The sequence below is a fragment of the Gymnogyps californianus genome, chromosome 2 (assembly GCF_018139145.2).
Source record: "Gymnogyps californianus isolate 813 chromosome 2, ASM1813914v2, whole genome shotgun sequence".
Lineage (NCBI taxonomy): Eukaryota > Metazoa > Chordata > Aves > Accipitriformes > Cathartidae > Gymnogyps > Gymnogyps californianus.
In genome coordinates, this window is record NC_059472.1 from 8,487,827 (window position 1) to 8,514,665 (window position 26,839).

The following is a 26,839-nucleotide window of genomic DNA, read 5'->3' on the forward strand; positions in this document are numbered from 1 at the left end:
ACTAATTCCCAGGTTTGAAATTTGGCACTTTGTACATTGTGTGGCAGAGACTTAGTTAATCTTTGATGTCTGAGCTCTATTGAGTAACTACTTCTCCTGGTCAAACCTGACTCAAATCCTATTTAAGAATGACATCCTCATGAATTAGTCTGGTTTGGTTTTTCTAGCTGGGCATTATGGGAGTCATAAGCCTATGTAGGATAGCAGCTTGTCTATATAACCCAGTTTCCTACTTGGACAAAGTAGCAACCAGCTACTGTCCTCTGTCTGACTTGCTGGATTTATCACCCTGTTTTGCCTAAAGATGGTGCTGGATATGGAAGATACAGCTTACCTGCTAAATAATGCAGTGAGTATGCAGAGGAATGAATCTCTAAGGAGACATAAAAGCTGAAAATTAGTGTTTCAGTGGATATAGTTCAGATAGCAGCAATGCTCAGCTCACCCAGTGGATGGGGCCGGGGGCAGGGGGGGCGCAGAATCCTCATTCATTGCTGTAATTGTAACTTAAAACTGATGTAAATGTGTAATTGCAAGGAAAATAGGTGAAATGTGGAATGGTGTGGCCTAGCATCCTTATTTTCAACAAAATGTGTGGTGTGTTCCATGTATCAAATTAAGGAGCTGAGATTTAGGTCAAATTACTAACTCAGATCTCTGAAGAGCTTTTGGGTTTTGCTCTGTAAAGGTCTTTGCAGAGGCTGTATGCTCCTGATTTCTACAGCATAATTTTTAATAGATTTGAATTTAACTTGAAATTTGCCTTTGGGCATTACTGCACAGAGCAAGTCAAGCAAGCCCCGCAGCAGCAGACAGTACAATGTACTGAGTGACATGGATATCTGTGTCCTGTACGGTAAATAAAGTATTCTGGTGAAATGCTAAGACTGGCTACTAACTATATACTGCCTTGACTGTTATGTGAGTGTAACAATTCTGTAAGTAAGTGTCATAAATAACTGTTGTTTTGTGATTCCCTTTATACATGTTGGCAAAATAACTTCAGATGGGTATAAACAATTTGTTCAAGTGCAAAAGAAACAAAAAACTGTTCCGTATGTTGTGGATGTTAGTACAACCCAAGTCACATCTAACTTACATAGACATCCAATAAATGAAAGATGGTACTCAGACGGACTTTGATTTGATAATAAAGGTGTCCTTCGCTTTAAAATCATTAAATAGTACAAACTCCTTTCATGTCAAATAATAGCAGTATGCTTCTTAACATTGTTTCTCTGATAGTCACCACAACAATGTTGTGGATATGCTGCTTTATAGCAAACTTCAGACAGCTGGGTTTACGCTCAGGTCTATACATAGTAAGCCATAAAGCTAACACATGTGGCTGTTGTGTTTATTGGGGAAGGCTACTGTAATCACAGGGCCCCACAGTGTGATGTCTTTATGGTGAATACAGGCTACTTAATACTGCTTTCTTTGGGGACTAGTAGTTATCTGCTGAGTTACAGTCCCTTTCCTAGAAAACAGACGTATTTTCTTCTGGCAACTTGCACTTTTGCAAATGCCGCTGGTCATAGTTGTAAGCTGTTGTTATTTTAGGTGTCATTGCACCGAACTGCTTCCTTTTTTCTTTTTTTCTTACGCTGCCTTTTAATGAGGTTAAAAACTATTTAACTATTCCCTCAGCACCTGGTTAGATCTGGCAGCTTAACCGCTGCTGTAGTTGTCTGCGAACTGGAGTAGGTGACAGCTGAATATAGAACGTTAGCAGGGAGCCCCCGCCGTGGGGAAGAACGGGGCACGTTAGCACGGGAATTGTGGAGGCCCCCGGGGCCGCGGGCAGACCCTGGGATGGGGCAGGACCTGTGCTCAGGGTCAGACAGAGCTCTGCTGCAGCGGGTGTTCAGTGGAGCACTTGGACAAGCCCCTAACAGATTCCTCCTGTCCTTTGCCAGGAGCAAGATGTGGAGACTGTGCATGGCTCGGTCCACGTCACCATGTGTGGGACTCCCAGAGGGAACCGGCCAGCTATCCTCACCTACCATGACATCGGGCTGAATCGTAAGTAGACTTTTTATTTAATAGTGCAGGTATGGCCTGGTTCCTTAACGCTACTGCCGTAATCAAAGGTGTGGAAGCAGCGATGGTTAGGACACCTTTCCCAGGTCCTTGGTTCTTTATGTGCATTGCAGCCTGTTAGATCGTACCTAATTCCTCTCGTACAGCAAGTTTAATTCTCAGATTTTTGTTATCCTCACAAAGTAAATAATTGAAATATTTCACTTAAAGGAGCAAAAGATCTCTGGTAGCTCGTAATGACCGTGTATAAACGCTGTAAAAACATCTGTAGGGGGTGGCTGAGAGTGTATTGCCAGCAGGACTGAAAACAACATTGCTGGTGCTTTGTCTTAGGTTCCTGTCTGATAACCAGTCTTATGCTGCCATGGGTTTATATGAATTACGTGTCAAATCAGGATGACGAAGTGAGTGCTGGCATTGTGTCCTTAGCCAGTATTAAGAGAATAACTTTGATAAGTGCCTTTTATCTTATCTGTCATATCCAAGAATGTAATGACCTAATATCCAGATCTGCTCTAATTTGTTCTTTTCACCAGTACTGTTTGCTTCACACAATTTACTGTTTCTTAATCAGTTATCAATATTTACATTTAAAAACACCTGCAGAACCTTAAAGTCTGGCTATTGCTGGGGGGCGGATATAGCTCATAAGAAAAAATCTGTTTTCTTGCCTGTTTTTTTGTGGAACTGCCTTACTTTATTCTGGATTTTCAGTGGATCAGGGCAGAGCTTAATCTGGATCCCATCTCTGAATAACACTTTTTTCTTTTTAGAGTTACAAAGTCTATCTTTATGGTGAATATCTTTGAAAGGGGAGGAACCTTTTCCCAAACTTGCATATTCTCCTAAAGCTGATTTTAGCTAAAAAAGTTTTATATTCTGCAATGATTTTGCTTGTATGTTGTAGTGTGAGGACATTCAAAAACACACACAGAATATTGAACCATTTTCTAGGCATCTCAAAGATGGTGCTACAGAATTCATGCTTTCCACTCCAGGAGGAAAATATTCTAACCCTCTCCCCACATTAATATTGCTTAAAAATCAGAAATCAAATCACCTCAAAGTTGGGAGCCTACAGCATTGAGTATCCCAGAAGGACGCTTTTGTCTTGAGCTGCATGTAATGTTTATCTTGTAATATTTGGGCAAAAACACAAGTTACGATCTCAGCCTTGGATACTTTTTTCCTCCATCTGTTTTGACACAATACAAAGAAAAATGATTGGACCAGTAAATGGATAATTTAATCTAAGCCAAAACCTGGGATGAATACTCCTGACTGCATTTTATTAGTATTTTAACTTTGGATAAAGAATAATTTTTTGAGATTTTGGTGTACCAAGCAAATACTTCTGGCAGGTACCAAAATAACATGGATAAACCTTAGCTGGCCCTGAGGAAGGAGCTGTTCAGGGTTTTTGCTTCAAGGAATTAAAGCAAGTTGGCACAGGTTGCTTTGTGGCAGGGCTTTACTGGTCTTTCCTCCGTAGAAATAAAGGACTGCTACTTTCCCAGGCTATAACATAGCTCACCTGATTGAACCAACTTTTCATTAACCTGCAGGACAGGTTAATAAATGATTTTATTATAGCTGCAAACTTCTTATTTCCCCTCAGCATAATTATTCCGTATTTTCTTTTCCTTCTCAAGACAAAACTTGCTTCAATCCTCTCTTCAACTTTGAGGATATGCAGGAAATCACCCAGCACTTTGCAGTCTGCCATGTGGATGCACCTGGTCAGCAGGACGGAGCACCATCTTTCCAAGCTGGGTGAGTTGTCAGGGAAACAGCCTGTGCTTTCAGAGTTATCCTCTTTCTGGAAAAAGAGTCTTGATCTGCAGTTTAATTAAAAAGCGTTTGCAGCAAACACAAGAGTTGGCTTTTGAACTTAAATCCTGACACTCAGTTTCTAAGGTACTGGAGCTCTGGGAGCTCTGTTGTGTTGTGCCAGTTCACAGTAGACTTTGGGGCTGTAATTTTGTGTTTTATCTCTGATAACTAGACTGCTTGTAAAGCAGTTCCTTGACAGATGTCTACGTCTGTCAATTTAAATATTGAGTTCCCTTGTTTTGTAATGACATCCTGAATACAAATACAAACCTAAATTGTTACTATATACAAAATAGGCATTAGCGACTATATAATGTCCTTCCTAAATCCATGGTTTTTATGAAATGGCAGCATGGTAGATGTTGATAAGTAGACTTGATAACCTACCTGGAAAATCCAAGTTGTTGGACAGTAACAAAGTGATGTACCCCCACAGAATATCATAGATAGCTGCATGCTCTTGACTGTGTATCACGTATGATGCTGTAACTCTTGGAAACCTTGTGTGCCATTAGCCCTGTCTTTGCCAAAATGCTTGTCCCATTTAGTTCAAATGAGACAGGTTTGCCTTAAGATGCCCCTTGGATAGGAATCAGCTTGGTTAAGGAAGGGAGCGGCCAACATGCCGAGGGAGGGTACAAGGCAAGGAACAGTTGTTCTGTAAGAACTAGGTATTAAGGAGCTTATATGTACCCTTATTGCATGACCCAGTCTATTTCCCTTCTTAATTTTTAAGCTGGTCTGATGCTGAGGAGGTCACGATAGGCGAGGTTCTCAGCTAGTGTTAACTGCAATGGCCCAATTGTCTACTAGAGCAGCCTACAAAGCTATTTCAGTCACCTCCCTTTGTATTTGTTTGAATCATGAGCTTTTAAGTGTTTTAATCCTCATATCCTGAACAAGTGTTAACAATTCTGAGTTGTCAGCTGCATCGGGCAGCCATCATGGTCTATGCTAGTAAAGACCACTGCTTAATAACATCATACAGCACAAGAAGCTGTGTTATCTCTCACAGCCCTCCAGCTGGGAGACCAGCATGCTCAAGTTAAGTCATAGCTGTTGCGGTGACACTAGCTTTTGTCATGACAAGGTTTAGTTTCCCAACAAGAAAATCTAAGAAAATAACTTGTAGTTTTGCACTGTTTGGTTTTTTGTTTGGTTTTATTTTGGAAACTAAACTAGAAAATCATTAGGTGTACTCCTGAGGGGATGCAGAGATTTGGATACATCCTAGGCAGATGTTCTCCGGCTACTTTGGGTGGATTTTTTCTGTGTGCTGCTCAGTTGAGATTTTGCTCAGAATTTCCTTCCCTCAAAATTTTGTTTCTGCTCTGCACACGACCAGGAGCACTAACTGGCAGTTGTTTATTGAACTTCCTCAGCAGCTTTGTAGCCCTTCCTATGCCTTCATTTTCTCCATCAATATTAGTAGAAAGCTATCCTCATTTATCCTCTGGTAATTTGTGTGTCCCTGAAAACATGCATGCAAATTATTTGCCAAAGATCTAGATCTCATTGCTGTAGGCTGTGATTCTGCAACACAGGGAAACTATTTTTGTGGTGGACCAGAAGTACAAATGTGGTGAATGTGGTTGGAAACTCACCTCTCAAGTTGAAACTTTTTCATAAGTTTTAAGTGTTAACTTTTCTTGGAAGAGATTCATTATGGACTGTTTTGCTCTCAGCTGGACCAGACAGCTATCATCCTGTAACTCACATAATGTACCATATAAATTATGCTTATATTTCTGCTAAATTACTTACTTGTGCTTGCCCCTGATTTAAATTCAGCTCATACTGTCAATGATCTTGTAATGAGAGCATTTGGTATTAAATCTGCAGTGACCACTGTGTCTCTAAATAACCCAGCCTACTCTACTGAAAGTGGTGTAGAAACTCCACAAACACATATTTGTTGTAGGTACGTGTATCCCTCCATGGATCAGCTGGCCGAAATGCTTCCTGGAATCCTGAAACAGTTTGGGTGAGTGCAGAATTATTTACTTATTTTCCTCATTCTTCTCTCTACATGGCACACGGAAAGAGCCGGGCAGAGCAGATATTTGCCTGTGCTGCCCCTGAAGCTTTGGTCTGGCTATCTGGCATTTTGTTTGCTAGAATTACAGTTGTGGTTGTTTTTTAATTCCTCTGTTATAGATGGATCACTTTTGCCTTTGTTTCTGAAAGAACTTATTTTTTGGCCTTTTTTGAAACATCTGTTTATTTTTAAATAGGAAGCAACTTTGAGTGAAATCCCATGTGCCTCATTTAGGGGCTTCCTCCAGTATTTTCTGTGCGTCGCCCTCACAGGGGCAGGGCACAGTCAATCTGTTCTCCCCACTGTAACAACCCACGTTTTCCTGTGCGGTTAGCAGAAAAATAACGTCGTCCCATCTGAAGACACTGTTTTGTTTTTGTGGCTGGAGTGTCTTAGAGGGTCAGTGTGACCTCCTTAAGCCTCTTCTACTACCAAGTGCAGATGCCAGGTTGCCAGTGTCGAAGGACCTAGTGGCAGTGTCCCTCTGTTGTCTACCTGCAACAAGTTTAGGTGTGTGTCCTCCCTTAAAGCTTAGCTTTAGCAGGAGCTGTAGCTGAGAAAGGTACCTTCTGTGGAGTTGGTGCTCCTCGTACACAATGAAGAGTGCAGGTAGGCACCTCCAAGGGGTTTTCAGACCAAGCAGAGAAACCCTGGCATTCAGGGTTAGGCAGCCTTGGAGAACAGACAGGCTGGACTGCTGGTGGGGGTTTTAGTCTCAGACCAGCACCCTAATTTAGACATTGTTCAGTTGTTGTAACCAGCTGTTACAGTACCTTGGACCAGTTTACCTCACTACCTTCTTAAGAGATGTGTTTTTTGAAATGCCTAATGTAAGGCACAGGGTTGCCAATTCTGCTCTTGCACTGAAAAAAAAAAAGCTAACATAATGTCAGTACTTTGAAAATCAGTTAAACTGGAGTGTACTTACAAAGCCCTGATTTAACATTGCTAATGAGAATGAAAACTATCCTCAGGTATTTTCCTAAAAGCATTGTATAACCTGTTTTTCTGAGTGGTTTTGTCTAGTCTTCCCTTCCATGTATTTTCTAAGACCTTGAAGGCGATGCTTTAAGACCAATTTCAGTTAATGCAAATATTTGGTTTGTCTCTGCCCTGTTTGGTTATGAAGTTTAAACTTAATCGCCCCAGTGGCTGGATAGCATGAGAGGTTTCCCTGCCAGCCCCCTGTTTGAGAGGAATCAGCATCCCAGTTGGATAGCTGTATTGGGGAGGGCAGGGGGAGCCTGGGGAGGGGGGAGCTTTGTGCTTAGGCTGCACATTTCAGGACTATATCTTACAAGTTTTTCTGGCAGAGACTAACCATTTCCTTCCAGGATCAGAACAATGCTATGGTTGCTCAGTATATTTACTTAAAGATAAGTGAGAATGCTGCTGCCCTGCAATGCATGAGGACCAGTGTCTCGCAAATCTGCTGAAAACAAACCGGCTGCTATGTCAAGCTCCTTACTGGGGCTGGTGGTGTTGCTGAGGGTCCACAGTTTGCCCAAGCTACAGCCCACCCTTCTGTAGATACATGCTGGCATGTGAAAGAAGGCGGCTGCTGATGCAAGTTTATTTTTGATGCTGTCTTACTCATTTGCCTCTTCTGTTTTATTGCTGTGCAGGCTGAAGACCATTATAGGAATGGGAACTGGAGCCGGTGCCTACATCTTAACCAGATTTGCTGTAAGTTTTTTGTGGAGCTTCCCTAAAACCTTGAACCTGATTTCTCTGATGTGTTGTCTACCCCTGTAGCGTGTGCAGAGAATTCCTGCTCTGCCGTGCCCGTTTAAGTAAGCAGTTAGGCTTTTAAGTGAAATACCACAATCTGCGGGATAGCTAATCCAGAAGACCTAGATTTTCCGTTTTAAGGCCTGGGCTCTACCCAGTTAATTTGCAGAAGGTTTTTTTAATGGGAGTTCTCTATTTAAACTGAGGGTGGAGAAGAAGTTAAATCTTAATGTTCTCCAGCTGCTCAGTTGAATTGCTTTAATGAAAAATTTTTTTCCATACATACGCTTGTTTTGTGCAAGATAAAACTAGACCTACCGCCTTCCTCCCCAGGAGATAATTTGCTAATTTAAATTTTATGCTGACTGTCAAGTTGCAAAGGATATGCGATGAATCTTAAACCTTTTCTTTTGCAGTTAAACCATGCAGAGATGGTGGAGGGATTAGTTCTCATTAATGTAAACCCTTGTGCTGAAGGTTGGATGGACTGGGCAGCAACTAAGGTAAACATTTTTAAGTTGGAAAAATAAATCATAGTCCGAGCCCATCAAGCATGAGGAGCTGGGCAAGCTTGTGTGTCAAGGCATGGCTGCAGACACAAAATATCCCAGGCTAATTCCTTTGGGATTTGTTCTTCCATTTGCAAACATACCTCCTGCAGAGCTAGTGATAAAAATAAGTACTTCAAGGAAACAGATACCTGTGGTATAATGGAGCTACTGGGTATGGACAATTCTTAAGAGCTAGTAACTGCTGGGGAAAACCTAGTTTAACCTGGACACAGGGTAGTTTTGGAAACAACTTTCTTTCAAGTAAACTTCAAGCGTAGTGTAACATTCAGTTCTTTCTTGTCCATGGCTTTGTTTACCAGCACAGTCCAAAATGTGAACTAGAGCACAGAAAAATGTTCAGAACAACATCTTCAAGGTTTCAATTATCTAGCTGAGTCTTAGATGCCAGAAAGACTCAGAAAAGGGCACTAGCTACGGTAACTATGGACCGATTGTCCATACAACAAGACTTTTAAGTGAAAATGTTCACATACAAGGAAGCTCCTGTTAACTGCATTCTTTTGTAGTTGTAAGAAAGATTACAATGTGGGAAAACAGGCGCTGAGAACTGGTTTCAAAAATCTTCCTGGAACCAGTATATATAAATAAGTATAAATGTTACATTACGTGTCACTCAGATTTAACCTGTTAAAACATTTTTCAGGGTAAACTGATGGAAGGCACTTTGTATCATTCAGGGTCACGTTTAAGGGAATGGCAGTTGTTATAAACACTCAGAAGTACAAAAATCAGTGTGTCGTCTTTTAACCACACATAAAGTCAACCCATTGTAAGTGTCTAGGGTGATACTAAATGTAATGACAATCTTATAATACTAGGAGAAACTTTCCAGAGCTGGGATGTAACATTCTTTCAAGGCTTAGTTACTCTTTTTTTTTTAATAATTTTGCATAGCAGTTTATTTTTATAAGTTTGATCTGGAAGTATATTTAGTAACTCCTCTACATTGAGATGTACCAGTTGACTCATTTTGATTGTCTCACCCAATGTCTCACTGTAATTAAATTCTTCCATATCTGTGCCTCTGCTTTCCCCTTCTCTTAAGTATTGCTGACGGTAGGAGTACAGTGGGTGCCCTGTATCCTTCTGTCCTTCCAAAGCAAGAGTACATACTCTGGGATGTGAGCTTTAGGTACCAGCTCCAATGTATTGTCAGTGTGGGTTGTGAGGGAGGAGATTGGGCAGTGAGGTTAAATGACACTCCTCTGGCTGGTTTGCTTGGTGTTCTTATAGGGAGTGATTCCATATATACCTATGCCACTACTAGTGTGTTCCCTGTATAACTGCGTTAGTAAAGACATCTTATGAGAATGACTCGAACATAAACCTCTAATGGTGTTTTAGTTGGATTGAGGGGAAAAAAATATCAATGCAGGATATTGTGCATATAAGGACAGCAGAGAAACATCCATTCGTCTACTTATGGGTAACTGAAAGGTTTCAGTTGCTTGAGGATTGTTTTAATATCAGATGCTTAGATAATCTCGCTGTTCAGATTTCAGGTTGGACAAATGCTTTACCAGACATGGTCATTTCACATCTTTTTGGAAAGGTAAGGATGTTCAAAAGATTCCTCTGATGTATTCAGTCATCTGTGTTTACCTCCTGGGGCTGGGAGGAGGGGAGAAGCCTTCACTTAAACAACAAAGTACAAAGTTAAACTGTGAGATAGGATTCATACTTGTTCGCAGTATTTTGGAGGTGGTATGCTGCCATGGGACTTGCTGTGTCCCAACAACTCAAGTGCATCTCAGTCATGGCAACTCTAGTAGGGGCAGCTCCCTGTTTAGACAGCCAACACTTAAACATGAGTATAAGCGTCATCTGTGCTCATGTTCTGAGCAGAATTACTGCACAGATTTTTTTATACCATAATATACTTGTAACTCTGGAAAAGCTGGTTATTAGTACTAATGGTGCTCTTCAGTGCAAGCCTACTTTAATGGAAAGTGCTGTACTGTTTTCTGAGGCTGTGCCTGAAACTCTTAGTAAATGCAATGGAAAACTCCGTTCCAGTAGAACAAGGAACTAATCTATAAAGACTTTAGAACTAAACTGTTTGAAAATGTTAGTGATTGAAGTCCTTGAAGCTTAGTTATTTACTATTGTGAAATTGAGTTCCACATTACATATGTTTGTAAGCTTTCAACATCTGCTTTACCCTGGAAACATTAATTGAGCTTCTTACCCTGAATCTTTTTTTTTTTTTAAAACCTCACACTTGTCTGAGTGTAACCGTCTGCACTACAGCTACGTGTTTTGCAATCGTAAGATCTTGACATTACAACATTCTGAAGTTTTAAAGCGAAAAATGTGGTACTGCAGTCAGAGGCTAATGTTAATTCTGGGTGACACCACTGGGTGCTAGAAGTGCTAGAAGTCCTGCTTCCCTAAAGGTGCACTCCTGCTGTGTAGATATGAGCCTGATACATGACTGTGGTGCCATGTCTTCAGATCCTTTCAGAAAATAGCCCCTATTCTGAATGATTCTGTCTCCACTGTAGGAAGAGATTCACAGCAACCATGACCTGATCCATACTTACCGTCAGCATATTATTAATGATATGAATCAAACCAACCTTCATCTCTTTGTCAACTCTTACAACAGGTAAATACGTTTACCTGATTTCTAACTGGAAACTGTTTTAAGAGTCTGTCCAGCTCTTAGAGCCAGTATTACTTGTGTGGTGGAGTTACTTGTGTTCCCCCAGTATAAAGTTCTGCTTGACAGTGCCTTTAGGGATCTCAGGTGGTTTGCTTATGGGAGAAGGACCTTGTGCATTTGTGGGGAGAAAGATGGTACACTGGGACTGACGTAAGATATTGATACTTTAGTCTAAGAGTGGTTCTCCATCAGTTGTGGAGGCTACAACATGTATCAGATTAAATTCACATATGTGAGTGTCTGTGCTTTCTCTAAACTAGAAGAATATGGAAGTATCTGTAAAATGTCAGTGTAGCAAGAGCCTTTGTCCTTTCCATTTTTTTTAGTCGGCGAGACCTAGAGATTGAGCGCCCTGTTCCTGGAATAAATGTTGTCACCCTTCAGTAAGTATTTTATTTCCTACCGGTTCACCTGTACATGATGTGGGCTAAGAGGTGTGATCAGTGGGTGCATTGCATATGCATTGCAGAGCTGTAGCTGAATGCGCTTATGTGCTAGAAAAGGATCTTGTACCTTTGTGCAGGAGATGAGAGGTTACTGCAGATCAGGGACTACCATTAGGAAGACTTCTCTTCAAACTTCAGAGTCATATTAGCTGAAATGGAAAGCTAACTAGTTCCTGTCACTGTGTTTCTGCAAACTTAGGCTTACAGAGTAATTACTTGAAAAGTAGACGTACTTAGCTTCACCTGGAAATATGTCCTAGTTAGTGGAAACTATAGCTCTGAATGCACTTAAGCTGTGGCTACGCAACCAAGAGAACATAAACAAAATCAATTTAAAAAAACCCCAAAACCACAAAAACAAACCTTCAGGAAGATGGAGCAGGTATGAGAATGACTATCTGCCAGATCTTCTGCTAATAGCTTTTCAGTTATGCTGCAACTTGAGCAACGTAATGGTTGTCAAGTCCTTCTCTGCTCAGCTGCTGATGTTTATACACAGGAGACTTTGAGACTCTGCTCCTCTGCCAGTCTGGTTGAAATTGGATGACAGGTCCAAAAGTTGGAGCTCAGGGGCCTGGGGGAGTCGGGGTGAGACTTTGATGCTGATGCCCACATTCCATTTCTTGTAAAACAAGGAATAAGAGCACTGGGAAGGGCTGATTGCTACAAGGTGGGGAAAAGGACAGGTTCTCAGGCAAGGTATTGGAGCATGTCAGTAGATCTGCAGCTAATACAGTGGATTTGATGTGTGTTTAAGGTGTCTGGAATACAAAGCAAATCATTTTCACAGACTTAACTGTCTCATCCTTCCAGCAACACAAAACGCAGCTTAGGGCAAGTCCGGGCCAGATCACAGAGATAATACCACTTCTGTGTGCTTCCTTGCAGATGCCCCGTCCTCCTGGTGGTTGGCGACAGCTCCCCGGCGGTCGATGCCGTGGTGCGTATATCGAGCCGTCTTTGCCGCCGTGCTAATGGGCAGGCAAGCCAAGAAGCTGCACGAGGCCGGCGGAGCTCACGCCCGCGCAGCAACCTCGCTGCCTATCGATCCAGCCCAGCTGGCTCTCCGCTTTCACACCGCGGGAGAGCTGCCATTAATTCCTCGCTGTTTGTCCCCTGTCTGTGCACCATTATTTAATAGCTACTGCGTTAGGAACAATCACCACAGCAGTTCCAGTGAACCGCAAATATTTTCCTTTAGAGAGGAATCTGCTGCTGGTATTTTAACTTGTTCTGTGGTGTTGGAGCTGTGCCCTGGGTCACTATGGAAGCGAAGAGCTTCTTTTTGACCATTATAACTCGCCCCAGATGACTGGATGACTTCAAATGTTGTGCCTTAACGGGCATGCCCAGTCTGCTGGCCTGTGGCCATATGGCTGCTCACCACCTGGGACGCTACCAGATGACCACAAATCACAAGATAAACAACACTTGTTGCCACTGGAGTCCCAGAAACAGATTAAAAAATCTCCAATTCCCAACTAATAGGTTCATTTGTACATGGAAAAGAATACAGTCAGACATGTGAACTGACCTACCTGGGTTTAAAGATGTATATATGTACACATAGAGTCTTTATACAGAGGCCTAAGATACTCAATTTAGTCTATATTAAGCCAGAAAACAAGGTATTTAATCTGTTTTCAACCAGCAGTTCATCATGGAGATCTTGTGTGTAATGCCTTATGCTGCTATTCTTTAATATAGGTTGAATGCAACTCCAAGCTGGACCCAACAAGGACCACACTTCTGAAGGTAATAAAAAAAGCTGTTTTTTTAAATAAACATTCCCCGCATTTAAAATCAGCTGGATTAACTAAGAAAGCAGAACCAGAGCAATGTGCTGCAGTACAGATAACACGGCGAGAATCCAGTTCTGATGTGGAAAGGCAGTTCCTTTAGGGTAAGAGTATTTTAGTGGGATAAACGAGACTAGGGGCTTCTTGTCAAGGTTAACAGGGAATTTCTCAGCTCCTCCATTTTAGAACACTAGGGGTGAGACTTGAAACGCTCAGTATTTCACATACCCATAATGAATTTGACTAGAGCTGGCAAAGTTGATCTCGAGGTATTTTGAAAGCTTTGAAAAAAGCCATCAGCAGAGTGGAAGTGCAAACCAACTCGTTCTGTTCCTGTGCTTGCCTGTCCCTCCACAGTAGTGTCGGATGAATAGACAGCTGATCTATCAGCCACGGTTTTGTCATCCTGCCTTTTACGAGGGCACAGTCCAGGACATCTTACTGTTGGAAATGACTCTCTCTTTTCCAAAAAGTTGATTAAAATGCACTTCCAAACAGTAAAACATTGTGCAAAGGCTTTGGCTGATACTTGGTGTTCAGAGTGTGGGTACAATCTTCAGCTCATTACTGATGAAGTAAAATGAAATGAGTGTAATAGTGTGCAAACAGTGAAACAAGTTTGGTCATGCTTCTGCTGGGAACTTTTACTGCATCTCTCTTTATTGAACTGGTCAGTGAAAATTATAATAAACAATGATTTTTTAAAAATCCTTTTTCCTCCTAACATTGAGGAGTTACACTGCTGACCTACCACGTGGACATGGCAGACTCACCCTAAGAAAAAAATCTGACGCTCTCTCAGATCCTCTATCAGTGGCCAGCCATTGCTCAGTCGAGGGATACAGCTGGTGCCAGATCCTGCTACAGGCCTATTTTGCTGCTAACTAATTCTAGATAGGATTTGGGGTTTCCTGTAATTTACAACTCAAGTGTTTTCAGCTTGTGGTGTTGCTTGGAACAGGACTGTTTTTGTTGGGTTGACTTTGAGGGGTGGAGTGGCAGGAAAAATGAAATGCTCCAAAAATATTGCATGCACTCAAGATAGCTTTTCTAATTTGGCTTTCCCTGCTTCCCTTGGCAAGTCAGGCTGATGCTTGCCATCCGCAATCTCAGCAAATCGTTTTTCCCTCTCACCTCTGAGGTTTAGGTGTTTGTTCTCTCTCCCCTGTTTGTCATTCAGGTCAATACCAAGTCACGTTATTGTAATTCAGAGCTGAACTTGTAACCAGGACAAATAGGCTAGTTTCTAAGAAACTAGTAATCACTGCCTAGCAAAATGCATTCGTTTGTAGCTCCAGCCGATGCTTTGCCTGAGGGTCAAGACACTTTGGGGTCTTCTGGGGTGCGGTCGTAGCTTTTATAAACATTTAACTGCTTACTCTGATGCGTTCATCTACATGTATGTTACTCACACAACAAAAGGAAATGTTTTTCTGCCAGATAGCTAAAAAGGTCATTTTAATATATCCTGAGCATAAATGAGTTCCTCTGGCATTATGCTAACTGGCTGTTCTCGTCCTCGTTTCAGATGGCTGACTGCGGTGGGCTCCCTCAAGTTTCCCAGGTAGGATTTGGCTGACGGAAATCCTACTAATCCTGTTCTGCAGCGTGTCAGACTGCAACAAATGGGTGTTTTCCTGTAGGGTACTCGCTGTTCCCAAATGTCAGCCAAAAGGATGGTTATGATTTCACGAATAATGATGTCAGTCGGTCATCTGAGCTTTCTTTTTTCTTTAAAGAGAAATGAAGTGCAAAATTAAGATTCGGAGGGGATATTATTTCCACTAATTAAGTCTTAACCAAGTAAAGATCTGAGGTGGGAATGCGGAGGTATTATTTTATGCCTATCTACTAAGCCAACATGGATTAAGGCTTGAGCACTAGTGTTTTAAAAACATATTGTTATTTGGACTATTTATAGTATAGATCAGGAAAGTGGGAGGCAGGAAATAACAACGCTATGTTCTTGCATACACTGACTCGGCTTGACTGAGAATGAGCTGGAGTTTCTGAAATATATTTAGGCATAAATTCCAAGGCTGCTAATAAAACCAGGCTGGGAAAGTTAAAATTTACTGATGCTCTAGTGTTGCTTCACTAGAAGAACTGACCTGTAAATCAGCTTTAGGATGAGATCTGACATCTAACCTGATTTCTGAGCAATATAATGTGGTGTTTGCGAACTTAAGGAAAAAACCTGAATTTGTAATTACCTGCCGCTGAGAAGTCTCTGTACAGCCAGTGTGTGCTCTAACAGTGAGAGGGGGTATAGGCTGTTTTAAAGCCACACAGGAGTATATGCATTGCTTCTGTTGTACAGAGTCCATTCTTTGCACTAATTCAAATAGAATTATACAAAAAACATAGACAATATTGGTATGCACAATAATTGAGATTGTGAGGCTTATTTGGCCACTGTGTCATCAGCAGAGAAAAATAGTGAGTGCCTCACTGCAAGAATGTCAGTCATAGGCAGTTGGGCTTGCATATTCCTGCTGAGCTTTTTTGCCCTGTAAACATAACTATGAGCTCTGACTAGCTGAATTTGTTCTCTGCTGATTAGGAATTGCTCAATTACCAGCTCTGTATGAACTGCCTTGTATATTTTGTGAGGCCAGTTGTTTTACTTTGGCTCACCTGCCTCAGTAACTGCACGAGCAAAGTTTGGGCCAAGCTTAGACCGCTTGTAGTCACTTCTCTGGAAATCTCATTCTCAAATGCATGTGTCCATTTGGTAAAATGATGGGGCAGGAGAGCAGACTAGGGAGGGGAATGGTGGAATTCTCTCATGTAAATGAAATTTTCAGACATTCGGTAGAACCCAGAGAATATTTAAGATGTCCCTGTTAAGATAGGGCATCTGTCACATCTATAACATTGTAATGTAACTAACTTGCAGAGCACTGCATACAATAATACTCTTTCTTTTGCAGCCTGCCAAGCTTGCAGAAGCTTTCAAATACTTTGTTCAGGGAATGGGATACAGTAAGTATTGTTTTGATGGAATGGTTCACCTGGTTACCAAAGTTTATTGGGCATCTAAGCACCCAGAGAGTCTTCTGATCCCAAATGTGTGATCTTTTCCCTGTTGGATATGCATTTGCAAGGAGGGAAAAACCACCTGTGGTGTCTGCACAAAGGATTTTCAGACCAAATTATGTTACTAAATAGTAGAGAGCTTTGTACACAACTTACACCCACAAATACCTGCTTTACATTATCTTGATATTTTTAAGGTGGATATTTGTAATAGTGCCCCCTCATTGCATCACAGGATATGATTCATATACTGCACGCAACATTTAAAACCTCGTTATTTCAGAGACTTCTTTGATTTGTAGCTGTTTGTCCTTCATGTACGTGCTTCTGACAACTGCTGTTGTGTAGATGCATTGCTAGGCTGGGCTGTCAGCAAAGGTTAAACATCTGAAGGTAACAGCAGGTCTGATGAGTCTCTCTTAGTTTTCCTCTGGATTGCTGCAGCCACAGCAACATGCTGTAAAGCTCTGTCTTGAATCCCTCCACCCTGGCCACCAATTTTGCCTTAGTAATTTGGGCTGCTTAAGTGTATGCCTGGAGCAGTGGTGGTACTTCTGCACGTGAAGCTACCATGAAAAGTGTATTCTTTTCAACCTTGAAGGCTTCTCCAAGGGTGGTTAAGGCTGGAGAGGAAGGCAAGGGCTTCCTTCCAAGCCCATGAAGCAAGGCATTAACGAAAGACTCTCTTCCAGTCCCCTCTGCTAGCATGACCAGGCTGATGAGGTCCCGCACCGCTTCTGGCTCCAGCGTAACCTCTTTGGAAGGACAGAGGAGCCGGTCTCACACCGGGGAAGGCACGAGGAGCCGGTCTCACACTGGGGAGGGAACAAGGAGCCGATCCCACACCGGGGACGGTGCCAGGAACCGCTCCCACACAGACACGCGCATCGAGCTGACGCCGAACTCGGCAAGCAATGCTGAACAATCAAGCCCCAAGTCCATGGAAGTGTCCTGTTAGATGGCTGTGGGAGGTTTAAACTGGTCACAGTGTGAAAAAGTAATGGATGCCCCCTGTGTATCACAAAAACATAACTGCTATTAATCTCAAGCTATTCTGTAGGATGAACTCTGTTCACCAGGGTCTGACAGGGACCAAAGAAAAGAAGCATCTCATTTGCTCTATCGTTATTCTTGTAACTCAGACAGTTGCTGCTATTGTGCCCTCCTTCAATGGATGCCAAATTCTAAAGGATACTTGCCAAAAGCTGATGTGGTTGTAAACACTTCAGAGTCAAACCAGACTTGCTTAATATCCTCGTTTAAAATCAAAGCTGTTACATGCCCCTTTATCTCTTATTCTCTTGAAGTAAACTGGCACAATTTGAGATGAGTTTCAAAGAGGGGGAGAAAAAAAAAATCACTATTATGGATGGCTTTTAAAAAAGGAAACAAAACAAATGTGTTATGGCCTCATGTTGAAGCTGGAGTTGAATTCATTGTATATAGCTTGACTTCAAATGATAGAGAAGTTAATGTATCATGCATTTATAGGCCTTCTAATTCATTAGTATTCAAGCCTGTTCTCCTATGTACAATAATATACTACTAAAATAGGCGATTTTAATGTGACTTTGAGATGAACTAAATCTTTTCAGTTTTTTATTTCACTTTTTTGAGATTTAGTTCCAGTCTTCCTTTCCTTCCCCCCTCCTAGACCCTAAAACCCGCTTAGCCAAATGAGGACAGGATTTAAATTTAATAAGCAAGGTAGCATTTCCTGTTTGGGATCTTGGGCCAAAGGGTTTACCATGCTGCAGAAGTTGGTGTAGTTGTAACAAGTAGGGTAGCTGTACATGCCAGCAAAGCAGAAACAGCTTGATTTTTCCTTCAGACAGCTTCTTATCTTTGCAGCTCAAGTTTTTGTGTCCAGCACAATTGTGATAAATTTGGAATTCTGTAAGCGAAGCCAGATCCAGCTGTTCTTTGTCAGGAGAGATGAATAACTGTGGGATGGCATGTAATTAGGTACTGTACATTCAACTGTCACTAATTACTAGATTTGAAACTCTGATAGATCTCACTGGTGCTGAGAAGTGTATTCCACAAAGTGGTGGAGCGGCAACACTGTATCTGTGAAATACAGTGTTTAAGGACTGCAAAAATGTAATGATCTGCTGGTTCTGCATCTTTACGTAGCCTCCTGATACCTTGGGTTACTTTTTTTGATGCTAGTGGCTTGATACCTTTCTGCCAGTCAGATTTTCACAGTTGGGTGTTCTTTAAGTTTGTCCTTCCATGGGTAGTGGGACAGGATTTCCCAAGCTCCAGTGCATACCTACTGCATTGCAGTCCTCACACAAACAAGAAAACTCAAATGCCAAGCAGTTAAATAGCAAATGTTAATACTTTGGGATTGCTTGTTCAGAAGAACACCGTCTAGGTTACTTTATATTGACTAACTTCAGCTCCTGTGTAGAATATCCATAACAGTTTGTGGGAAGAACAGACAATTTCCAGAAAGAATAAAGCTATTGTGTAAAGTCTATCAAGAAAAGTTTCTTAATGAAGTATTTGTATTTATTTCAAAACAAATAAATTTGTAACTTTGCAATGTCTGGTGTCTTAATATTTTACCAGGAATACAATAGTCTTTCTCAGAGTATATTCTTGTCACCCCTTTGTATCAATGAAATCTTTTCTTTCGCTCATATCTCTGCCATTCCCTACTTTTGTGCTCAGAGCTTTTTTTTTTTTTTTCCACTCCAGCCCACTATTTATACTAAGAAAACACAACACACTTCAGTATTAAGTGTTACTGGCTATTCAAAGTACTAAAGGAGAATTTTGCTCTAACAAATACATCAAAAAATTGAGCCTCGATAGAGAGTACTATTTATTTGCTGTTTGAAGTTTTCTTTGTCTCCCTAGATGTAGTACTGTCTAGTGTATAGATCTGCAGTCTGTACGCTGACTTCCTCACTGGAGCTGGTGCCATGCTTGTTGTATCCTTTCTGTTCCCAGTCTGACCTGTAAATCTATTGATGTGTGACATGTTCCTCACCAGTCTCTGGAGATATTTGGGCCTCTTGACTGAAATTGCAGATGCCACTTTGAGTTTCTAAAAGCTGTTCTTTTTGGACCTTTTGCAAGAGTCTAACTTCAGAAAAGTAGAGAAAAGATTAACCCTTCACAAGTAAGTTTTAAAAGGACTCCCCAAATACAAGAGGGAGAGGAATCTAAAGGTGCAGGAAAGAATTAAAACATTGTTTTATTTCCATCCTTAAAGCAGAAGTAGTTGTCCTGTTTCACCTTAAGCTTCTATTTATCTCAGTGGTTTCCTGTTAAAAGATTGGGGCTTTTTGTAACTTGAGCAGTATCTGCCCTTCACGGGGAAGCATCCCTCTGTGGGTTTGGAGGCTCCCGTCCGTGTGTTACGAGGGGCTGGGAGCGCTGATGCTGTTCAGTGTGGGGCTGGTTAGGAGATTACAAAGCCCAGTCACCAAAATGGCTCTGCTGTGGTTTCTGCGTTGGGACCTTAGTGAGGATGTGGTGCTCTTACCTAGTGACTTATTTAACATACTGGGGTTTTCCGGGACAGGTGGGTTTGTGGCTTTGCTGGAACGATTTTGGGTTGCTCCTTCCTCCTGTATCTCAAAAAATCCTGCGATAGGAACAGGCGAAAGCAAATATTTGGCATGTCTGAGCCAAAGCTCTGCTAGATATGATGATTCAGCAGTCGTGATTGGACTGATACCAGCACGGGCTTGATTTGGTTGAGCAGAGCCTGTGCCAGTGAAAACGGGAGGAGCCTGTGCCAAGTCATCTTACAAAAGAAGGGCAAAGTTACGTTCTTTGCTGAGCTTTTCTGGGAATGGCTAATCATTCCTTCCACAAGGACACCATGGTGTGCCTGTCAAGCCTTAGCAGTTTGTTTTTGTTTTGGGTTTTTTTTTTATTGGGAGGAATGCATCCAAGCCTTCTTGCAACACAAAGGGATCTGCGAGCACTTCTGAGCAGCGAGGAGTTGCTAGGACCACTATAAATGTCAGCTTTGCAACAAAAAGTATTCATTTGGCAAGGAACAGTGTGTACCTGTACAGAAAAGCTCAAGGTCAGTACAGAGGAGTGGTGTCTTACCTTTTACAAGGAGTTATGACTCCTCTTTCCCTGCAGTACTGGTCTCCTGACATCTTTAACTTGTGCTGTGACTGAAGAGATTCAAGTGGCTTGCAGATTTACTAAAAATTTTTATAAAGCCCCTTCCTGGATGTTGCAAATGCTGAGTTCGGCATTATTCTTGGAGACAGAATTAGCCTGGATACTGTAGAAACCAGAAAAGATGAGCTGAGGTTTCACCTTTTTCTCAGAGTATGAATGGCCACCACGGAGCCAGGAGCTCCTGTGGCGTAGAGGAAATTCAGATTGGATAATGGGAGGTTTCCAGAAAATAAACAATTCACCCCTCACAGTGCTTTTGGGGTTATAAAGGGTGGAAGAGGAGAGAACGGGCCAAGGTCCAAGAAGCTTCCTGGTTGCATTAATGTATCTCAGTACCAAATCTTTGCTGTAGCGGTGCTCTTCAAAACCAGTAGTAGAAAGAATGTCATTGCTGAAATCTGAGTTCTTTCCACCTCTGCCTGGGCCTCAACATCTACTGTACAAAAATCTGGCTAAACTTCAAGATGGCTTTTCCCTCCTTGTCCTTGCAGGGGAGGAGTGGGAGAGGATGTGCCAATACCATGTTGTCGCAGCAGGACTTTAGTGCTGAAGGATGCTGCTTTCCTCTTTAAAAGTCTCTAGAGACTAAACAGCTGGAAACTTTAACCTAGATGTGTTTTGGGGGTTTATGATTAATGTCATGTGTTGCAAGCAATGGATTGAGCTGGAGAGAAAACAGTTTATAGCAAAGCTGCTTATTTTTTCTCTCCAGTGCTGGAATCCTCTTCCTGTCTGTTTTTGCATCTTGGGCAGAGTATCTGTTGCAATCCTCAATGTGCCGGTAACGCGGTCTGTTGTTTCTACCAACACAACACATTGAGCAGTGTCTCGCAAGTGCTGCTTGCAACTTGGTCCTCCTCCTTCCCACACGCTGTCTGCTTTTTTTGCACTATTTTGCACTATTTCACATCCACTGGAATTGAAAGTCTCTCCGGGTCTGTGTATATGAACAGCTGTTTTGGTGTGTGGATTTAGTGTTTCCACTGAGCCAAACATAGGCTTTATGTTGATAGCTGATCACTGCTACGCCTAATGTTTAAATAACTGAGAGAAAGGATGTCAGGGTATTTTAAGAGGTCAGCCCTTCCCCCTCGGCCCTTTGTGACAGACAGACACAGCCTCTCACTGTTTCTATCTATTGCTTCATTAAGGCTCCATTCATTTTATAAACAACACAGCTGCTGACCGGTGTTGGGGAAAAAAAAAAAGGCTTCTGATTGCAACTGCCGAACAGTTCAATGTCTGTTCCCTGCAACTCGGCGTGGGGATCATTTGCTCAACCGGCACCTCCTGGGGGCTGGAGGAGAGCTGTGATTTCGATGTAATTAAAGAGGCAGCCCCCCCACCCCATACACCCTACATATTTTTGGCACTGGTGGCTGTGGGATGTACATCAGACACTGGATGCAGCCATCACTGGGCATCTCCAGAAGAGCCCAAGAGTTGGGAAAGGGGATAGCAGGCAGCTCTTCCTTCCCAAGCAGCACCACCACGGTGAGCTGTGACCTGACGCAGAGCTGGAAAAAATATCCTTGGGTGACCCGCCACTCTCCGCAATTGCTTATGGCTGAAGTGGATTATGGTATTCAGGTCAAGGTCAGTGCGCGAAGGGGGCTGGGGGAGGGAAGGGCTGTTTACTCGGCTGTCGCACTCGGGGAGGGCTAGGGCAGCTCCAGGCGAAGCCTAAATGAGTGATGGCACTCGGAAAAGAGCAAGAGCCGCCACCAGCCTAGACTTTGCAACCCTTGGCTCTGTGTGTGCGTGCGTGCATGCGTGTGTGTGCACATGTGTGTGTGCGCAGGTCCCCGCGAGGCTCAGCACCCTGCATGCAGCAAGATGGGCAGGGAAGATGAGGCTGCTGAGCTGTGGTTTTGCCCCACGTGGCAGACCTGGCATTGGCACGGGGCATAGCCAACCTGCTTGTTGGGCTTGGCGAGCCTGCCCCGGGCAAAGGTGCTGCTCAGCCCCTCACACACCGGTGAGATGCATGCAGTCAGACCCCTTGCCTTACCTCAGGCCTACACTTGCATTTCTCCAGCTGGGAAATTGTCATTTATTGACTGATTGCAATGTGTTTTCATCTATTTTTAATGATAACCAGTGACCAAATCCAAAAACCCCTTCGTTCTTTACCACCAGCTGCCAATGTTAAACTTTGATCCTGTGGTGATTCCCTCCCTGCCACTCATGCAGGCTTGGGGCAGGGAAGATCCTACAGAAGGAGAGCCTAGCACAAGGTCAGCACTTCATTTGGAAAGTGCAAAGTACTTAGGAGATGATGGGTTTCCCAGACTAGTCCAAATGTGATGGCTGAGAAAGCAGCCAGGAAGCCCTTCATGCAAGATCGTGTGCTTGGCAGCCACCACATGTGCAAGCAGAAGATGCAGAGGCCAGATGGGACTTCTGGTGCCTGTAGAGGCAGCAGGGAAATGTTCTACCTTTGCTGAAAGCTATCGCCAGAGGCATAGTTGGCTGGAAAGTGCTCAAAAATGCAGAGGACTTCCCTTCCCAGCAAAAAAAAAGGCACACGGAAGGAGAAGGCTGGGGAGAGGGTGCTTTCTTGCCTGATGTCCCCGTAGCCATAAGCAAGCCCAACACAGACCCATCACCATGCAGGACAGGAGACCACTCAAAGTGTTTAAGTTCCTACCGAGGCAGGTAACCTACTTCAGGCTGGAAGGCAAACTTGATTTGTGGGAAAACTCTACAAGTATTTTTTTCTAGAATTAAATGGTAGAATCCTTACTGGGGTTATCTCTGAGGATATGTCAGTGCAGGGATATGGAATAATGATTCTTTAATTTAAATGCTTTTCCCCATGTCTTTAATAACCTTGTTTGAACAATTTCTGTCTGTATGGCTGCTGCAAACAGGTTACTCCTACAACCTTTCAAGAGAGCTGATAAAGAAGACATGCTTATGCAGGTTGAGCAACACACTCCCCGTTGCTCAAAGACTCTAGACAGGCTATCCCAAGTCCAGTAAGAGTGCTGGGAGAGAAAAAAAAACAAATGTAGAGCCAGAAACAGACCAGCAAACAAGGACATGTGAGTTGGGGAACACCTGGCTTTCCCAAGCTGCCAAAATATTCACACTGAAGGAAATGCTCTCAGAGTATCCTTTTTTACCACATTACTGGCTCTTTATTTTTATTTTTATGTGTTCTCCAGTTCAGGGCTTTGTCTCAGATTGCAAATGCACATTCGGACATTGGCCAGGCAAGGAGATTGGAAAAGGAAAAGAAGTGTCAGTGGCAAACATATTTCACCTTCTTTTGCTTGCCTAAGCTTCAAAATGAGTTGTCAGTCATAGAGTCATTAATCATTTACCACTTATGAGGTTATTTAATATCTTTAAACCATAGCAGCAGCATGCCACCTATAAAACCTCACCATGATGCTGTACGAACAAGTAATATGCGTTACATATCTGGAGTAACGCAGACTGACACTGCCAAACCAATCTGTTTTTCCCATTAATTTTTCATATATTTCAGCATATGAAGCTTACAGAAATAACTCTGTAGAACTGTTTACATTGGAAAGTCACAGTTTGAAAAGGTATGCGTATGGATATGTGCCTGCAGTTAATGAGAGCACTCTGTCTTCATCAGTTTAATAAACTGCTTGTCTTAAAACTTCAAAAAACTGGGAGAAAAAAATCTCAGGGTTTAATTTACAAGATGACACAGTGTTTCTGACTATCATGGTCTTCCTGAAGTATTACATATACACAGCACAATCCTAGTGAGCACATCAAAAATAAAGCAACTGCACTACACCCTGTTTCCAGTTGCATGCACACTGAAATGGTGTTTTAAATTCTAGCCAACACTCCATGCGAAGGCATCTTTATAAGTTACATGCTTGCTTCTTCAGTGAGTGGGTAACCTGCTTTCTGGGACTCCCAAACAAGGCAGCTTGAGCCACCATACTGACTCTGGTAAAGTCCCTACAGGAGGCTAATGGCCGTGGTCATTGGAGCTAGTTGGAGTCTTGCCATTCATATCAGCAAGAGCTGACCCTCAAATTCCCATCCTCCATCCTTGTCCCAGGCTACAAGGCCAACAGGATGATTGTCATGAGCAGGACATGTGTCAAACTGTCTCGGCTTAGCCTGGATTGCAAAATTGTCACTCCCATCCTTTCTCAAGCCTTTAGCTGGACCACTGCACCAGAGGGGTCTAGCACCAGCTTGGATCCTGGTATGTCCTCAATGCTATTATTGTTGCTTTCTTGGCTGATGGTACTGCTTTCAGGTCCCAGCAGAGACCTGGGCCCATTGTATGAGGCACTGTACAAATGTACAGTGAGCATCAGTTCCTGCTGGAGGAGTTTTCACTCTCAACAGAGGCAATGAACAGTAGGGCTTTGTTGTTCTGGCTCTGAAGAACGGAGGAAAAGCAAAGCAAAGGGCTGGATCCACGAAAGCCTTTGAGGATCTAGATCCTAAACGTATTTAAACAGTAACCACAAAAGTACTTTTGTAAAGATACATGATTTGCCCAAGTGCACAAGGAGCCAGGGAACTGAATCTAAAGGCTAGTCTATTGCCTTAGACCTAGGGCTAATCTTGTGTAAATATCCATTAAAACAAAGGATCTCTAATGCACCACAAACTGCAAGTCAAGTTCACTGGCTACAAGTGTTGCTCTTCCCCTTTCAGTGTCACCGAACAGACAAGCAGTTGCACAAGCAGTAGAGCTGATGAGGCTTGGTTTCCTATAGATTTGTGTCTAATGTCCCCACAAAACTCCTTTACAGCAGTGTAACAACCCTGTAATTCCCCATCCATGATGCCTTCAGCTCTCCCTCCTCCATGGCTGCTTGTTTCCAACTGGCGCATCTGTTCAAAATCCCTTAATGCTTCTGTTGTGGTTGGGCCACGCTGCAGACGTGTTGGACGTGTTGGCTGCCTGGCAGATGTGTATGGGCTTGGTAGGGGCAATGTGGTGGGCCTCTTCCCTGCTATTTTATTTTATTTTTTGTTTCAGGAATCACAATGCTTCTGAGATCTTTATTCTTCTGCCTACTTTGACACTCCCCACAAAGGGACTGACTGACAGACAAACAAATGGACGGCACGGTTGCATATGCCTTGTTCCCTTAGGAAACCAGGCTAGAAACAGAAACATCTTGGGTGCGTTGGGCGAGATCTGTGGTTTCCAGGCATTCACTTCACTAAAAACTGACACGCACTGGAGCTCCCGGTCATGCATTAGCTTACAATATCTTCTTTTATCTCGCAATGAAAGCTGTGTGTTTCAGCCACTGCAGCATTCAATTATGGTGGTTACAGCGTTAGCTAATTGCAAAGCAAAGCAAGCCTATTAAGTGCCACAGTTTTGGGTACGTCTTCTGATCCTGTTTTCTTGTTTCCTTATGTCTACATGTAAGACAGAGAAAGACTGATTATACATATAAATGCACATTATATATGTACTCTGTTTTATGCATCACAGACTGCACCATAGGAATATGTATATGTAAATATACACATATATTTTCATGGACATGTTCATATATGATTTTATAGATAATATTTTATACAAAATTATATAAATGCATGCATATAATATTTTATATATGCATATACATACATATACGCATGTATATATGTATATATGTGTATATATGCATATGCATATATGTATATACACACACACATATATATGGTATTTTAAGATGGATAAGAACTGGAATACAGGATTCCAAGTCATATTTAAGGGACCTGATTGAGAAAGAGGTCTTCGTATGGCTTCCCTACCAAGCACCTCAATACAAACCATTTTCCCTTTTGGAAAACATTGTCAACTTCTTGGCCAAGGCCTCTTTTTCATATGGTCCCATGGACCGTTTTTTACCAAGTGATGGAGTTTAAAATGTAACATGCTCAGTCTTGCAAGTGCTGAGCTCTCATTTGGGTGCAGGTGAATAGGTCAGATGTGACCTCTCCTGTCACATCATCCAGGCCAAAGGCAGTCATGAGGCTGAATTTTTCAAAGTGCTGGTGTCCTCAGGTTCCTTGTCACCAGAGGACCAAACAGGAGAGGCGCTTTGCACCTGCACTGGAACACGCAGATAGGGATCATCCTTCTTTTCTGCCACTGGGGATTTCGTGGAAGCTTCAAAAAAGAAATAGTGAAAGCTTTGAATTAAGGAATGACCTAGCTCTACGAAAAATTTATGGGCCGAATCCTTGTGTACAAACAAAGATGCTATTGAAGTTAACAGCTTTTGAAGATACACAGCATTTTTCCTAGATGTATTTACATAGGGATTGCATTATTTTCAGCCTGCTCACAAGAAGCTTTAATTTATCATAGCCAGAAAGATTTATGTCTCCCGGGAACTAATCTAGCTTCCTCTGGGTTATCAAGATGAAGACAGACAACTTGCCAACTGAAACTAAAACAAAATAAGTAAGTGACTGATTTAAAACAGTTGCGTCATCCGAAGTTCAGCCCTGTACTGGTCCAATCTCCAGACCATGTGTCACTCATCAGTTCTGCTGTG

At 42.4% G+C, this 26,839-nt stretch overlaps 1 protein-coding gene across 1 annotated transcript; it reads left to right on the forward strand.

Annotated features, from left to right (window-relative positions):
* Positions 1-1,910: 1,910 nt before the first annotated feature.
* NDRG1 (N-myc downstream regulated 1) lies at positions 1,911-18,721 on the forward strand. Its single transcript, XM_050890863.1, has 13 exons — positions 1,911-2,025; positions 3,696-3,816; positions 5,798-5,860; positions 7,540-7,600; positions 8,062-8,148; positions 9,713-9,769; positions 10,722-10,825; positions 11,209-11,265; positions 12,217-12,268; positions 13,036-13,083; positions 14,656-14,691; positions 16,061-16,112; positions 16,859-18,721. The coding sequence occupies exons 1-13, from the start codon at positions 1,962-1,964 to the stop codon at positions 17,122-17,124; spliced, it is 1,068 nt and encodes a 355-aa protein (XP_050746820.1). The 5' UTR covers positions 1,911-1,961; the 3' UTR covers positions 17,125-18,721.
* The last annotated feature ends 8,118 nt before the right edge of the window (positions 18,722-26,839 follow it).